The 17,141-nt window shown below is 40.0% G+C and overlaps 1 protein-coding gene across 5 annotated transcripts in view; it reads right to left on the bottom strand.

Annotated features, from left to right (window-relative positions):
- Window positions 1-424: 424 nt before the first annotated feature.
- LOC130931959 (E3 ubiquitin-protein ligase rnf213-alpha-like) overlaps window positions 425-17,141 on the bottom strand; it is a 171,406-nt gene continuing 154,689 nt past the window's right edge. For all 5 annotated transcript variants that reach the window (XM_057861229.1, XM_057861228.1, XM_057861231.1 and 2 more), the window contains 8 exons: window positions 16,237-16,320; window positions 15,978-16,158; window positions 15,577-15,778; window positions 9,653-9,730; window positions 9,387-9,584; window positions 9,188-9,277; window positions 7,196-7,374; window positions 425-606 (listed from right to left, as the gene is read on the bottom strand). In XM_057861229.1, the coding sequence (XP_057717212.1) occupies window positions 465-606; window positions 7,196-7,374; window positions 9,188-9,277; window positions 9,387-9,584; window positions 9,653-9,730; window positions 15,577-15,778; window positions 15,978-16,158; window positions 16,237-16,320 (1,154 nt within the window). In that variant the 3' untranslated portion in view covers window positions 425-464. The remainder of the gene's footprint in view (window positions 607-7,195; window positions 7,375-9,187; window positions 9,278-9,386; window positions 9,585-9,652; window positions 9,731-15,576; window positions 15,779-15,977; window positions 16,159-16,236; window positions 16,321-17,141) is intronic.

Below are 17,141 nucleotides of genomic sequence, written 5' to 3' on the forward strand. Positions count from 1 at the left end.
TAAATGCCATCAAGGGCAGCCAATGTGTTAACAAGGAAAATGCAAAATTATACTCCATTAATTTTAAAAGTAGTGCAAAATCAAATTGGACAACACATTTCTGGTGACCTCCAGTCATGCAAAAACAAATCAGTATCAAGACTTTTGCAATCAAATATCGTATAAGGATAGACAAAAGTGCTTGATAGCCTTGACATACATTTGGTAAAATATGAAGGCGACACAAGCAGGCCTGTGTTGGGAATGGAATTTAAGGGGGAAAAAAGAAAAAAACACTTATTCTTATTCACCCATCAAGTTTCTGAAGTATTTATCTCAAAAAGGCACATGGATGAGGTGACTTCCTTGCTATTGGATTCAACAGCATACAAATAAGGCAGGATTTGTAAACAACCCCCCCCCCCCCCCAAAAAAAAAACAAACAAACAACAACAACAACAACAAAAAGGCACATAAGTCTGCACTCATTCAGTTAGCCTGTGAATACGCTCATGCTTGATGGCATTGACGAACTTCCATGTTTCCACAGCGTGACAAAGACAGATTTCCTCCTTCGGGAAGCCTGGGTACTTGTCCTCCTCGGCAGGGTCCAGACTCCAAATCAGGCTTTGAAGAGACAAACACAAGTCAAAATTTGGGACATTACTTGAGCAGAAAAAAAATGGCATTTTGTTAAGTGACATCGGATTTTTTTCTCCTCTGTATAATGGATGATTAGCTAGCTAGTTTTTCATCCAAACAAGAAACATTAAAAAAAAAAAAAAAATCAAACAACAACAAAAAAACTAATGTCCCTGTAGGACAGTACTTCTTAAACAGTGGGGCGCGATGCTGTGCGTAGTGCATGTGACCTTGGGGAACATACTTTTTTTGCCGTACTAGAATAAAGTGCCACCCACTGCCACTCAGTGGGTGGCTGTGGCGCTCTCATTTTCAGATTGTGCACAATATTTTTTAACCAAACAAGAGCACACAGAAAAGAGCACTGGAGATGTGAAAAACTAAGACTAGGAAATATGACGAAGCATATGTAGCGTTTGGCTATGACTTTTAATACAGTGAGAGACGAGGAAAGACCAATTTGTCTAATGTGCCTAAAAAAGTTATCGGTTACCCAATAACAGTGGCGTGCATTCAGGAGAGGCAGGGGTGCCAGAGCCTCTCCTGTCAGTCATGGAAAAAAAAATAAAAATAATAATTATTAATAATAATTACAATACAGGTAGTCCCCGAATTATGAACAAGTTCCATTCCTAGGCTGGCTAGGTAACCCGAATTTCCGCCTAAGTCAGAATGAACCCTTTAACTACCTCTAAACAAAAAAATTACAAAACTACAAAAACATGTCGTATTAGGCTCGAGCGTATGACGTGGCACTCGCGAGGTTTCCGCCGCTATCGCCATTGTGGAAGCGAGAAACATAAACTGAGGCATTTCAACACAGGTCGCTCTTTAAAAATGGTTGGAAATTATTGTGCGGTAAAGAATTGCAACAACCGATCGAATAGAAAGGAGAATGTACAGCTCGACGGAACACCATTGAGTTTCTTCCGGATCCCTACATGGAGAAAAGGCGAGGGAAAGCTCATATCTGAACTTACCAAACGTCGAAGAATGGCATGGGTGGCCTCGATCAGAAGGAAGGGCATAACGTTTGATTCTCCAGTTACACACTGAGTTTGCTCTATGCACTTCCACTCCGGTAAGTTAATTTCGTTTGTTTACGCAAATTTCAGTAACTTTACGCCCTAAGTCGGCCTGTTGTTAGCTATTGCTACAGCTAAACAACTAGCATGCATACATGTGCATTGTCTTCATAAGACATAATTCCTGTCGTTGCTAAATGAAAAAGCTGTAATATTTTGACGTGAGAGAGTGGCAAAGAATTTGTACACAGGCTACATTTTATGCAGCAAAAGATTTGTACATCCGTGGTCACAGACTAATGTAAACACACACTGCCTACCTTTGCTAGAAAGATGGTGTTGCCGTTTGCTATGGTCATAAAGTGAAGATCCTGCACCCATCCGCAGCAAAACTGTTCGTAGCTTTGTAGCGATTTGTAGTTTTGGAATTGCTGATGTGTGTTGTAACATATACCAAACACTAAATACAGCATGATGTCCATTTCGCGTAGTGGTGGAAGCTTGTCGACATCTTTATTCCATTTGTGTTCGGCTTGCTCGTGAGGGTCAACATTGTTCACATCCTTAAAATTGCTCACATATCTGTCCTTCGCCGTGGTAACAAGTTTGTCTCTGTTTCGAACTGGCAAGTTTTCCCTACATTTTTCCATCTTTGGCACTCGGTAGTTGAATTGTATTTGCCGTTAAGTTTAAATGTCCCGTGATGCAGACGTGCTTCCGCAATGGCTGTGTTGTCGCAAATCTCGCACGATCCCGTGCTGCTGTGACGTAAACGCTCGAGCCTAATAGGTGATATTAATAATATCAAGGATAGAGCTGAAACGAGTACTCGAGCAACTCGAGTTTAAAAACTGATCCGAGTAATTTTATTCACCACGAGTAATCGTTTATTTTGACAGCTCTAAGCATCACATTTTGCTCGGACTGCTTTTAATGCGGGACAACGCGCTGTCACGTGAGGAGAGGAAGAAGGAAAAAAAAAAAACTTACTGCAGCCGACAGCCGCCACAAACGACGCCGACGTTACTAAATACTGGCCCGCACGATGCTACATTGGTAACAGGTAGCGTCTGATACATCTCATAGAGATCACATGTATGTTGAACTAGATGCAAAATGACAGACTCGGCAGCGTCTGGGCAGCGTTAGTAAACAGCCGCCATCTTAAAGCAGTAGAGCGCTAAGCGCTAATAAATAAGATTAACGTTACTGTCGCTACTAGCTCACGTAACGTTAGCCCTGCGGAGGGCTAGGTTTCAATTAATTATGACCACAGTCGATGCGTGGCTAACGTGTCTTACATACAGGCTTTAACATAACATAGCATTGTGGAGTGATGAGGGTGTAAAATAAAAACTTAATCATGCTAACTATCAATTTTAGCTCAGTAGTCATTGCTGGATAAAACACCAAGTAGCACTGGTCCCTAATGTGCTCCAATACAGCCTGTAACATACATTTATTTTGAACACTGCAAAAACTCAAAATCCTATCAGGACTTACAGTTTAGACTAACTTAAAACTTAACTAGAACTTAAACATGGCTTGACACAAAGAAATTCAATTGAAACACGTGGGGAAAAAATCCTAACTTTTAAGTGATGTGTGTTATCAAGCGTAACGGCATTTTTAGGTAATATATATATATATATATATATATATTTTTTTTTTTTTTAAATAAGATTTAAAAGTTTTTGAGTGAAAGCAGTGAATTAGTCTTTTTTTAAATTCTAATTACATCTGAGATGCAATTGTTGGCTGTAAAGACATTGATTGACTGAAAATGGTTCAAGATTACATGAAATGTCTTGTTTTCTCATGTATATTTATAATTGCTCTTCACCTAAAAATATGTTTTATCCGATTACTCGATTAATCGATAGAATTTTCAGTCGATTACTCGATTACTAAAATATTCGATAGCTGCAGCCCTAATCAAGGAAAAAAGAAGATACTGTGAGGTATGTTGTTTTAAATGCCGTTATATTAAATGACTATTTGAGCTTTAAAAAAAAAAAAAAATAAATAAAATAAAAAAACTATTCGAGCTTTACTCGCAAGTGAGGCGCTTTGCTGAGAGAAACGGGCGCTGTGTAAAGAGTAGGGAGGGGGGATATCATGGTCGCCTCTCTTAACGCAAGCCTGTCGTTCGAACTCAAAAAAACGGATCGAGACTCCCAAGAGGAGTCGGTGCCGCGGCAGCAGCAGCAGCAGCAGCAGCAGCAGCATGAGAACAAGGAAGTAGGATGTCCGAAAAAGGCGCATTGTCGGCGGCCAAGGAGGAAGAAGAGGTTGGGGTGGGCGTCATGACTCTCCCAAGCCGAAAAGGGCACTTCTTGGGCGGACACATGGGAACTGGAGATGACAGTGGGTGGGACCTGATGCGGTGACGCTGCTGGGGGGAGGACGCATGGCAAAAACTCGGTACTGTTCACGCGACTAAAAATAAAAAACAAAACAAAAAAACACTGGATATAGAATGACGGACAACATTCTGGCATCCATAGTCGCTTCAGTTTGGTACGTCGTAACCCTGTATATAGTACATTTTTAATTTTTGTCATTTGGTATGTATTTATGAACAGTTTTCCATTCACATCCAATAAGAAACCCACATTATACAATACAATACAATAGTACAATTTTCGCATCCTCCCCAACTCCTGTTCACAGTGCATCTCCTTCCTGTTTTGAAGCAGGTCCGCAGTGTGCCGCTTGCATGCATCTCTCAGGAACCCTGTTGTTATGCTCGGGAAATATGTCTCGGTTCCTCTGTATATAACAAATAAAACACTCTGATGATACGCCCTGCAGTTCCATAATCTGGGTATAATGTATGAACTTTTTTTCCTGAAACGTCTTTAATAGGAACCACGGATAAAAAGATGTAGTTCTTAAAAGCTAAAAGTTAGTATGAGTTAAAATAATTTGATATTAAAACCCCTCTGGATGCTTTTCATTTTATACAATTTATAAAATTAGTTTAACTAGTAGGTCGCCATTTTTGTTGACATCGCAGGGCAGTGACGTCACTGGTTTACGCTGACGGGCTTCAAGAGTAGGACTCTAGCAACAGAAAAATGTCATCTGTTCAGCCCTTTCAATTTGAACACGAGAGGAACATTAATGAGCATGACAGCGCTGTCGATATATCACAAAACGACCAGCAAAAGCAAAATGAACAGGAAAGGGGGCAACAGTGTTCTGCCAAAATGTGCTACACTGGCGAAATGTCTTACAAGAGGTGAATTTGAAACCCAAAGTACTACCGTGCTCTTTCAGCTTGTTTTGTTTAGATGCATACAGACAGAACATACTAAAGATGTCTTAAGAAAATACGCCAACGTAGTAATACTGTATCAAATAAGAGTGGTTTAAATACGCTACGTGACTAATGTGGTCAACAGATCAAAAATCAGCTTCAAAGCTACCACAAGAAAACACAATGCTTAAAAGTATGAAGGAAACACATGCAAAAAGTTTTTTTCGACAATGAAAAGGAAATAAAAGACTCAATAAAAACAATAAGTACTCGCCACTTTTAACCAATGTGCTCATGTGTGGACATCTCGCCGCATAGAAGGAATTGCCGTAACTAGATCGATCGGGTACGATCACGTCATTTTAAAAGTATCGGAATCGGCAAAAAAATATCGGACATGCCTTTTTTTAATATATATATATATTTTTTAATTCAGTCGTTTTCTAATTGTATTTAATGTTATAGACATAATATGTTACACGCTTCCAGAGTCTTTAGTTTAAGCTTAGGGTAGGGTTATCAAATTTATCGCGTTAACGGCGAGAATTAATATTTATTACATTTATCACGTTGCAATGTTTAACGCAATTGACGCATGCGCTGCACGATAATGATGGGCGGATCGATACCAAAATATCGATATTTCGATCCAGCGCGTTAAGTTTTGGGTATCGATCCCCAAGCAAAAGTATCGATATTTGGAATTAATATACAGTATTATATTTTCCATTTTTTGGCTATATTTTTGTGCACACTTTATGTACTACTTTTCCCTTTCGCGTTCTACACGCACGTAAGCAGTGCACGCACATAAGCAGTGCACCGGCGTCTGCTCCCGCCCCCATTTACGTCCCTATCCTGTGTATCGATCAGCATGCTTTTCCTCCGCCCCTCTCACGAGGCGCCAACACAGCCACAACAAACATTTGGAAGCTGGTAGGCTGGAAGCATATGGCTGCGGCATTGACGACGGAATGTAAAAGAAGTCTGGTTTGGACATATTTCATTTCAATAAATGGCAACGAGGCTAAGTGCACAGTTTGTGCCGAAACTGTCAGATATTCTGGTTATACCAAACGCCTCACGAAACACTTAAGAAACGTGCATCCCGAAGCAAACGACGAATTAAATGAAAAACATGCCGCTCAAGCCGAGGAGGACACGAGAAAAGACAAGAGCACGCCGCCGAAGCAAAGCAAAGTACTTTAGAAGGGGCGATTGCAAAAGGCAGAACTTATCCAGGTAACGCAGGTGCTAATAGATAATCAGAGACGATACATGCATTAGTGGCTGATGTGCAATATGTGTATGTGTATGTCAATATAATTTGTGTTCAAATATTGCAATTTAAATTTGTGAATAAAATCCAGACATTTATTCTGGAAGTTTTCGAAATGTTTCATTATTAGTTTTTCAAAACAAATGTTTGAATCAAATGTTATCACCTGAGCCAAAACATATGCACTGCAAGAACCCACCTCCTTAAATCTGGAAAAAAAAAAAAAAAAAAATCCCTTGTTTTCATTGTAAATCTACTAGAAGTATGTGAAATTATCTGCCAGTGCTTCAAGTAAATTTTACTCAGATTTCTCGAAATACGAAAAATAGCTAGCTGAAATTCGGTTTAACAGATTATTTTAAGCAAAGTGTTTGTATATTGTATTGGGGGAAAAATACTAATTCAAGCATAGATATTTTTCAAAACCTTATTTGAAAACATTTTTTTCTTGAAAATGAGCTAATTTTAGATGTATGGACTAAACAAGACCGAATAGTAATATTTACTTAGAGTAAAATAATCTGACTCATTAATCTGTTAACGAGCCTACAAAACTCAAAAGAAGATGGAATAAAATATTCGACTACATTTAAGAAAAATGATCAGATTAGGACGTTATAAATTTGTAGTGTGAAAGTTGCAATACGTCAATACAGATTTATTTTACATTAATCATTTAGCCTTTCAATTAATTAGGTTCATATTGGTGAGAAATGTAGCTCTGACCCCCGTTCACCCCATCTGTTTGTCTTATTAATATCCCCAGCAAAAAGGGTACATGCCAGTTATGTTGTCCTACCCATGTTGAGATCAAACCTACGCCCTTGTATTTAGTTAATTATTTTGGCTCGAAATAAATTCATTTGGAATTATATATATCATATATATTTGTGTGTTTGTAAATCTGACTGAAAGTCAGTGCCTTACTCGTCATGAACCTCACCGCACGTCCTGCCCGATAATATCGGTCAACTCTAGTTCACACAAAGCGTAAAGTCATAAAAGTACCTCCAGTGTGGCTTGTGTAAATCAGGTGCCGTGGGATTCTTAAGCACCAGCCACAACAGCTCGTGCAGCTCCAGCAGGAAGATTTCGGTGCTGTTCCTGGAGAAGAAAGCAGTCAGCGGGTGGCGCTGTTCTTCACACAGCTCTCTCTTGTACTCCTTGCAGACTTTTTCAAACGGATCCTGCCGAGAAACCAAAGGCTAGTTCAGTAAAACAAGATTTGAACCATGTCGTGATTCTAAGTCCATAGTGCTTCCTAGCTTGAGAACAATTATTTTGATACCAATCTCCATGACCCAGTGTATTTTGAAACTAGTGAAAGCATGGCAGACTAGCATTTCAGTCTGAAAAATATCATTGGCAGCAAGGGATGTCCCGATCCGATCACGTGAACAGAATTGGGCGGAAAAGGACCCAGTTTTTAATTTAAAAAAAATACATTAATGTTTTTCTGCTTCATGCTGGTGCAACCTCTCACTCTCCTTCCTGCTTCTTTTCTTGGTCATCAGTACCCAGAAGATTTTATTTCAATTTTAAGTTAACAATGATTGACAGGGGTGCTGCTTTGATCTTGGCAGAGAAACATGGTAGCTCTACTATCAAAGCCCCGAATGTGTCACTCATTGTTTAGCTTGTAAAACACTAGCAACTCATTGTGTAAGTGAGAGGCTGTTCTCAACACTGTGATCATCAAAGCGTGAGTGGATTTGAGTGGACTCACTCAATGAAGCATTCGATAAAGACAAGCAGTTTTTACATTATTCTTGTTTTACAATAATTCACATTGTGAAGGCAGCAGGGTTGGACAGTAACATGTTAAAAAAAAAATTGGTGGGGGGGACAATTTTTTTTTCGGTATCGGATTGGGACAGATTCTTAAAATCAGGTGACTCTGATTCAGGTGCAAAAATATGCAATCGGGACATCGCTATTGGAAGCTTTAGATTAGCTCGCTGCTACATTGTGTGTATGGCGGAAAACACTCAGGTGACTTGACGTTCTGCTCTGGGCGCCCCAATTTGGCCAAACTCAAAATTGTCCTATACGCATGTGTGATACATCATTAAAAAGCTTAAAATCTCCATCCATTTTGTGGGGGAAGAAAAATTTTGAGCAGGAGGGCATTAAAAAAAAAAAAAAAAAAAAAATTTTAAACAGCAAAACCCTATCTGGAGGTGAGAGCACGCGAGAGCAGAATTACAGACGCCATGACTTTAACGAGATATTATCGCGTAATTACCTTGTTTCGATCCAAAAACTTCATGTAGCATGTATCACTGAGTATCAAGACACAGCTGTGAATGGCCACAGCTGGATTTTTGGGAGATTTTATGGGTGAAACATGGTAATATAACAAGGATCGCGATGCAGAAATCGCAGACATCGAGGAGTGGTCGAGATTTTCTTTTTCATATATTTACACTTTTAAAAGTTTTTTTTTCTTTTCAATTTTTCTTTGTTTGGATCCATTATTTATCATCTACCATGTCGGAGAAAATGCGACAGCAACAAAAAAGATACAATTAAGTGATAGTTATGAGGTAGATATCTGTAATATCTTTTTTACAGGCACCATTTTTTTCATTGTGACGTAATTTCTTTAAAAGTTTAAAATATGCGAGTTAATTTTTTTTAAGTCTTTTTTTTTTTTAAACGAAATATTAGACATCAATTAATGATTCTAAGCTAAAAATGACAGATATTTTGAATAATAACTATATAATCGTTTTATAGCTGGGTTGAAACAAAAGTGGTTGCGCGATGTCTGTAAACGACTTTTCAGGGTAAAACGGACAAATTAAAAATAGTTTGGGGACTTAATGCGCCAATAATCTGCTATGGCAGCATATAGACATATTGTTCTATCAAACACAACAGTTGTTTTGGCTTAAAATACTGCATTTTATTTTAAAGAGGAGTGCAAGAGCAGAAACTGCTTTTTCAGTCTTGTCTGTGTTTTCCGCCATATATATTCCAATTAATTCCCATAATTACCCTATTGAGCTTCAGCATAGTTTCTGATTTCAGAGCGGTCAGCAGCTGCCACAGGACCACACAATGCTTCAAATAGCACCAACTCAGGACCTGCAGCACACAAAATAAAGACGCCGTGAGAAGAGCGAGAGAGTTGGGCCCAGAAGGGGAAGTGGTCAAACAGTCGAGAAACAACGAAAAAGTAGCGACATTTGCGAACCTTGAAGATATTGTCGGAAATCTGGTTTCCCATCTGCAGCACATCCCTCAGGTAGTCGGACAGACGCATGTTAGGGTCTTGCCCTCCCATGTGGAGAAAGCCAAGGGCCACTTCCAAAGCGGACAGGGCTTCACACAACTCGCTGAAGTTGTGCAGCTCCTCAGCTATCGCCGCCATGGTCTGGGTGGTCAGGGGCTCCTGTCGCCAAATGGATCGTCATTGCTTGGGCAGCCCGTAGACATGCGCGCGAGAGAGGGCAAACTCACTTGTTTGACTTTTTCTTTGACGTCCTTTAGGATGATGTTATAGTCTCGGTCGGGCCTGTTCACGAGTGTCAGGATGCCCTGCAGTAAGGGGAAATTGTTACAGTTGTCCGATAATATCAGACAATAAAAGCATTTCAATAATATCGGTATCAGTTTTGTGTCAGTATGTGTGCTAGTTTATAAGGTAGCGTACAAGCTTAAAGTCTTTGTGCAACGGCTGGTCACAGGTTAGCACAGTAGCAATGCATAAAGTGTTCTCGATGTTTCTAAATTAAGATGCTTGGGATTTGTGAACTGTGGGAAAGACCCTAATCACTCATGGTGCACAAATAAAATGAAAAATAATGAATTGCATCCTCATCACATATAATTACAGAGTCCACAGAGGGAAATAGTCACTAAGGCTAGGTTCATACTGCAGGTCTTAATGCACAAATCCGATTTTTTTGTCATATCTGTTTTTTTGGCGTGCCCGTTCAGACTGCCTTCGTCCATTGAGCCCGTTCACAAGTATTACGCATTTCTACTAATTCACAGTCCGACACGGGCTGAGCAGAATGCGCAGAAGCATCAAAACAAATGACTACACATGCTGGCTGTCATCCCTCATTCCAGGGAGATTATATTTTGATTTCCAAAAAGAGGACACAAATAACAGACATAAATAATCCCTTTTTAGGCTTATATTTAAAGTTTATATGGATCGATAGCATGCACGCACTGTCTGTGCATGACACACACACATACGGACAGTTTGCCTTGACTCTCAGCCGTGTAGGCAATCTTGAAATATTGCTCATATAGGGCAGAGAGAAAACCGAGCATTCTCAGGCTTATCCTCAACCCATTTTAATTTTTTTATGACTGTTGTCAAGCCCGACCCTTCCCCAAAAGCCGTGTTCACAGCTGCACCGCTACTGTAGCGCCCTGTCTCTCGCACTCTTTGATGACATAATTACTGCATGAATTCCGATTTGGGAGACTTGACAGTTCAGACTGCCGCGACATTCCGGAAAAATGTGGCCCTGGCCGGATTTAAACCACATACGAAAGAGACCCAGATCGGATTTGAAATGGTCCACTTCTACGCGACTGGTCCCGTTCAGACCGTCAAGTTAATGCCTTACTCAAGTCGGAAAAACACGAAAAAATCGTATTCGTGCATTAAGACCTGCATAATGAACCAAGCCTAAGAAAAGTAATAAAACACATAATTGTCATCCAAAGTCTGCGTAAAAGCCCAGAAAAATGCATCATGGGACTTGTCACTGCATCGGCGTGTCCTATGATTGCATGACTGTATTTGTAATGCTTTGGTCGCCCCCTTGTGGTCCTTTGGGGTACCTCGTGGGAACTTGATTCGTGTCATTTCTTTGATTCACCGTATTGGCCCGAATACAAGACGGTGTTTTTTGCATTGAAATAAGACTGAAAAAGCGGGGGTCATCTTATATTCGCTGCCTAGACGTTATACCCATTCACGACACTAGATGACGCCAGACATAATTGAAGCGATTCTGTCATGACAGATCTCAGCTACTCTCAAGTTTAACCAGTTTGCATTATTTTATTGCAATGTTTTTCCTTATTCAGATTTGTTTCAAGACTACAGTTACAGTTAGACTTCCCTTTGATGGTTAATGCAGTTATTGCAATTTTGTTGTTTTATCACAATAGATTGGTTTATTTACATTCAAAAAACCAGAAGCCATTCTTTTACGAATGTGATTGCACTTTAGTTTACATATTTAAATGTTCAGATATTAAGATTTGAATGAGGCAAAATAACATGCCTTTTCACTCAAATATATTGTTATAATCATTTGTTTCAGATGTACTGTAATTATTTTGTGTATAAAAATTAATTTGGTGTTCAAAAAGTCTTTTTTCAAACTTGAGTCTTGAAAAAGAGGGCGTTGTCTTATAATCAGGGCCGTCTTATATTCGGGCCAATACGGTAATTACGAACATTTTAGCTCATTTCAATATATTATTTTTTTATTTATACGGGATATTATTTTGGCACATTTTCTCCAATGTCAGTTGAAGTTATCCTTTTATTACTCATAAAATGTTTATTATATTTGGAAAACCTTGAAGTTGTTACTTAATTATCATTATTTAAATCATAATCACATCAGCATCACAATACAATTATCAATTACAGTATATGTTAAGTCCACGACCATACAGTGGGGCAAATAAGTATTTAGTCAACCACTAATTGTGCAAGTTCTCCCACTTGAAAATATTAGAGAGGCCTGTTATTGTCAACATGGGTAAAATTCAACCATGAAAGACAGAATGTGGAGAAAAAAAAAAGAAAAAAAAAACAGAAAATCACATTGTTTGATTTTTAAAGAATTTATTTGCAAATCATGTTGGAAAATAAGTATTAGGTCAATACCAAAAGTTCATCTCAATACTTTGTTATGTACCCTTTGTTGGCAATAACGGAGGTCAAACGTTTTCTTTAACTCTTCACAAGCTTTTCACACACTATTGCTGGTATTTTGGCCCATTCCTCCATGCAGATCTTCTCTAGAGCAGTGATGTTTTGGGGCTGTCGTTGGGAAAGACGGACTTTAAACTCCCTCCACAGATTTTATATGGGGTTGAGCTCTGGAGACTGCTAGGGCACTCCAAGACCTTGAAATGCTTCTGACGAAGCCACTCCTTTGTTGCCCTGGCTGTGTGTTTGGGATCATTGTCATGCTGAAAGACCCAGCCACGTCTCATCTTCAATGCCCTTGCTGATGGACGGAGATTTTCACTCAAAATCTCTGGATACATGGCCACATTCATTCTTTCCTTTACACAGATCAGTCGTCCTGGTCCCTTTGCAGAAAAACAACACAAAGCATGATGTTTCCACCCCCATGCTTCACAGTGGGTATGGTGCAATTCAGTCTTCTTTTTCCTCCAAACACGAAAACCCGCGTTTCTACTAAAAAGTTCTATTTTGGTTTCATCTGACCATAACACATTCTCCCAGTCCTCTTCTGGATCATCCAAATGCTCTCTAGCGAACCGCAGACGGGCCTGCACGTGTACTTTCTTCAGCAGGGGGACACGTCTGGCAGTGTAGGATTTGAGTCCCTGGCGGCGCATTGTGTTACTGATAGTAGCCTTTGTTACTGTGGTCCCAGCTCTCTGTAGGTCATTCACTAGGTCAGTGGTCTTGTATGTCTTCCATTTCCTAGTAATTGCTCCCACAGTTGATTTCTTTACACCAAGCGTTTTACCTATTGCAGATTCAGTCTTCCCAGCCTGGTGCAGGTCTACAATTTTGTCTCTGGTGTCCTTCGTCAGCTCTTTGGTCTTGGCCATAGTGGAGTTTGGAGTGTGACTGACTGAGGTTGTGGACAGGTGTCTATTATACAAATATTGAGTTGAAACAGGTGCCATTAATACAGGTAACGAGTGGAGCCTCTTTCCACCTCGTTAGAAGAAGTTAGACCTCTTTGACAGCCAGAAATCTTGTTTGTTTGTAGGTGACCAAATACTTATTTTCCACTCTAATTTGGAAATAAATTCTTTAAAAATCAAACAATGTGATTTTCTGTTTTTTTTCCCACATTCTTTCTCTCATGGTTGAGGTTTACCCATGTTGACAATTACAGGCCTCTCTAATCTTTTCAAGTAGGAGAATTTGCACAATTGGTGGTTGACTAAATACTGTTTATATCAGTATCAGCTTTTGGAGTCAGACAACATTGGGATATTGGTTAAAAAGTCATTATCGGACAACTCTAGAAATCATTGGTATGAAAAAGGATTATTGAGCTAAAATAGTGCCATCGATAAAGCCAACGATCGCTCCCAGTCCAAATGGATTCGAAGTCTGTCGCTGGCAATGCTACCAAATGAGTTCATTTATGAATTAATATTTAACCCTTTAACACCGAACGTGTCGGATGCGACACGTTTACGCATATCATCTTTGAAGCCTCGTAACGCTGTAATTACGTCACCCACGTGCCCCTGGTTGCTCTCGTTTGAAAGTACGGAAGTTGATGTCCACACCAGTTTTTATTTGAAGTCAATCGACCAAGTAAAACGGGAGATAATGTCATTTGAGTTTTATTGTTTTATTGCACTCATAAATATGCATTGACACGCTGCATGGACCATGTGTCTATCTCCATATTTCCACCATTTCTTGTCCTTTTTTTCAAAACCGAAAAGCAGCACAAAAGACTACATATCCCAAGGGCCGTTGTGATGTCAAGAAGGACGAACCTAATGTGAACATTTTTAATAAATTGACGAGCAAGGCGCCAACTAAGGGAAAGGAGACGCGCAGCAAGCAACGGCCGGTGTTCTGCCAAAATATCCTACATCGGCGAAACGTCCTACATTAGTCGAATTTGACACCTAAAGTACTACCGTGCGCTCTAAACTTGTTTTGTTTAGATGCATACAGGAATAAGGTACTAAAAAAATGCCTGCAGAAAATACTTAAATGTAGTTATATCAAATAAGGACGGTTTAAACACGCTACGTGACTAATGTGGTCAACTGCTTCAAAGCTAACACAAAAAAAACACAATGGTTAAAAGTATGAGAGGGTAATACATGCAAAAAGTATCTTTGAGGCTGTGAAAAGGTTCTAAATAACTAAATAAAAACAAAAATAGTGAGTAATCGCCGCCTCTAACCGAAGTGCGCATGGGTGTGAATGCATGCGCAAGCGCCCTGAGCATTGTGTAGGACGTTTCGCCGCGTAGTAAGGAATGGCCGAACACCTGTTGAGTTGAGCTAGCGACTTTGAAACGTGCAGAATGAATCGAAAACCAAATTTAGCGCAAGCTAATGCATTACTTCATCAACTCAAGGAATAGGATTAGCTCTATTTGTCATTATTTTCCTCGGATCAGTCGGCGTCTCGGCGAGTAGAAGTGACAGCAGCGCGCAAACGGCGGATGAGTAGGCTGTGTGACGTTGTATGTGACGCAGCTTAGTGACATGTTCAAAAACAAACTTTATTGAGTGCGCAAAAAAACTTTATTGGGTCGCATGCCAAAAAATTTTTGAATTGAACTGAACTACTTGTCAATATTTTTGAAAATACTTTTTTTTCAATGTTTGTTATTTTTTCTTCACTATGAATCCTTTCAATTTTTATATAGATGTGTGTTCGAGAAGCTTGATTGCATGTACATATATACCTTTGATAAGGTGATGGGTACAATACCTAACTTCACAAAGAGATATCCTCCAAACCCTTTTTGTGTTGGATAATATATATTAAAAAATTCTCACTATTTTGCACTGTATATAACACGTTTTGACCATAGTATGTTTGAAGGCCAAAAACGCCTATGACCATAGCTGCTGTTTGTGATGAATTGTCAAACATAAAACTATTCAATCTATCCTAGCAAGTTAAATAAATATTATCAAGCTTCAAAACGGTTGGTCGAGCATGTTTGGTTGTCAGTGGGACTTCAACATTACAAATTTTGAAAAAAAAAATTGGGGATTTTTTTTTGTCTTTTTGGGTCCAAAATGTGGAGTAAAGTTGGTCAGTGAAGAAAACAACAGTTTGGACATGAAGTTCAAGGTATCCTGAAAAAAGGGACCCAACTTGGCCATTGTGAACAGTTTTTTCTTTGAAATATAAAGGCAACATCAAAGGCATGCAAATTCGGCCAAAACAGGCTTAGGTGTTAAAGGGTTAAGCCAGTGGTTGTTATTGCATGTCCTTGGTTTGAGTGTTGTAAGTAGTAGAATGACAAAGTTACTGTGCGGTCAACTTAGAACCAGTTCAATTTTTAAAGCAACTCTGGAAGCTATTTCAGGATGTCATAATAGATAAAGTACAGTTGGATAAACGCCATGATGACTGTTACGGAAATGGTGTGGCCATTTTGTCAGAGCTAGACATTAAAAAATGAATAATAATGAGGTTCGGTTCTAACCTCGAGTTGGATGATGGGTTTGCCCAGAAGGAAGCGAGAGACAATCTGCTTCTGGATCCTGGGCAAGTCGTACTCGTGAAATGTCTCCTGGTCCCTCTCCACGCAATACTGGGTGTTGGCGAGGAGCAGGGGCATCATGTCCTTCTCCGGGTCGTAGTGGATCACGTGCAGGTCAGTCAAATTCTCCGGGCTCACTTTGTAGCTAGGAAGAATAAGTGTCAGTCTTCCACACCGGTTATCCTTTTCCGGACTGCATACCGAGTTGATACATCGTCATGGCATATAATGGAATAATTACTTTTAATATGACAGCTTTTGCAGTCCCAAATTATTTTTTTACAGCAAGTGCACAAGTAATTAAATTGCCTGAATTTAACCTTCCTACAAAAGACCGCCCTCACCTGGTCTCCTCTCCCGGGTGGTTGTTCACACATCTGACCAGGTCATTGTGCAGGCCGATTAGGTAGCTGACCAGGGCGAGGGAGCATAAACCGGGGCCGTGTCGCTGTGGTAACAGCACCTTTAGGTCACTGTCGGTGTCCAGGTCCCGTTGGCAGAACTCTGAGGGAACCTTGATCTCGTCTGATTGATGGCAATTAGGCGAGAATCGGGTCACGTACTCGCACTTGTAAGAGGTATGGCGGTAAGTTTAAGATTTACCGTAGGTTTCCAAAGATGATCTGAGCTGATTCCAGGTTGTCAAAAAGATCTTGATGTGTTTCTCATACCAGGTTCTTAACGAAACTGCAGAGATAGCTCAAAGCTAAAATTGTCATCTACAACAGGGGTGCGAAAAGTGTGGCCCGCCAGGGGGTTCGATACCGTATATATAAAATCACATGTTTTTATTTTGACATTGGTGCCATAAAACCATAGATTTGAGAGTTCGAGTGTGTGCACTGCTGCACTTGTTACACTTTTGTGTCTGCATTTACAGTCGTTCATTAGCCCCCTTACAGTCAAAATGGATTGGACGTCTAGCACCGCCAACGCCAGCCAATCAATCACTTATATTGCTCTCACTTTTTTTACTTTTTGGACTGTCTAATTGTCGCCACTTCCAGGGGCGCGAAACTCACGAAACGGCCACCCTGTGAGGCTCCCCCTGTCTCGGCCCGTCACTCTCACAGGGTATGTTCAGCAACAGCATGCAAAACACATCCGCAACATTCGAACCAGATTCTGTGTATCAAATGCAACTGCTTAGCGCAGCACATCAACATCTGGCCATGGATAATCATCTGTCATCTTGCCATTGTTGATTTTAATAGCGTCCGCGCTTTACTTCCGTTTCCAAGGAAGCCTTCCATGTACCGTCACAGCCTAGAACAGGGGTCCCCAACGACCGGGCCACGGACCGGTAACTGTCCGTGGCATTTGGTACCGGGCCACGGAGAAATAATAATTTATTAACGACTGCATTCTGGCTGATTGACTTTGGCCTGTGCATCTTAACACACCAATATCCCGGTCTTCTCTAGATATACAACTACAGGATAGGAGGTCGTCATAGAAATGCATCGATTGGACTGTTAGCAGTACATCTTGTTTTGATAATAACGTAT

The sequence above is a fragment of the Corythoichthys intestinalis genome, chromosome 16 (genome assembly GCF_030265065.1).
Source record: "Corythoichthys intestinalis isolate RoL2023-P3 chromosome 16, ASM3026506v1, whole genome shotgun sequence".
NCBI classification, from domain to species: domain Eukaryota; kingdom Metazoa; phylum Chordata; class Actinopteri; order Syngnathiformes; family Syngnathidae; genus Corythoichthys; species Corythoichthys intestinalis.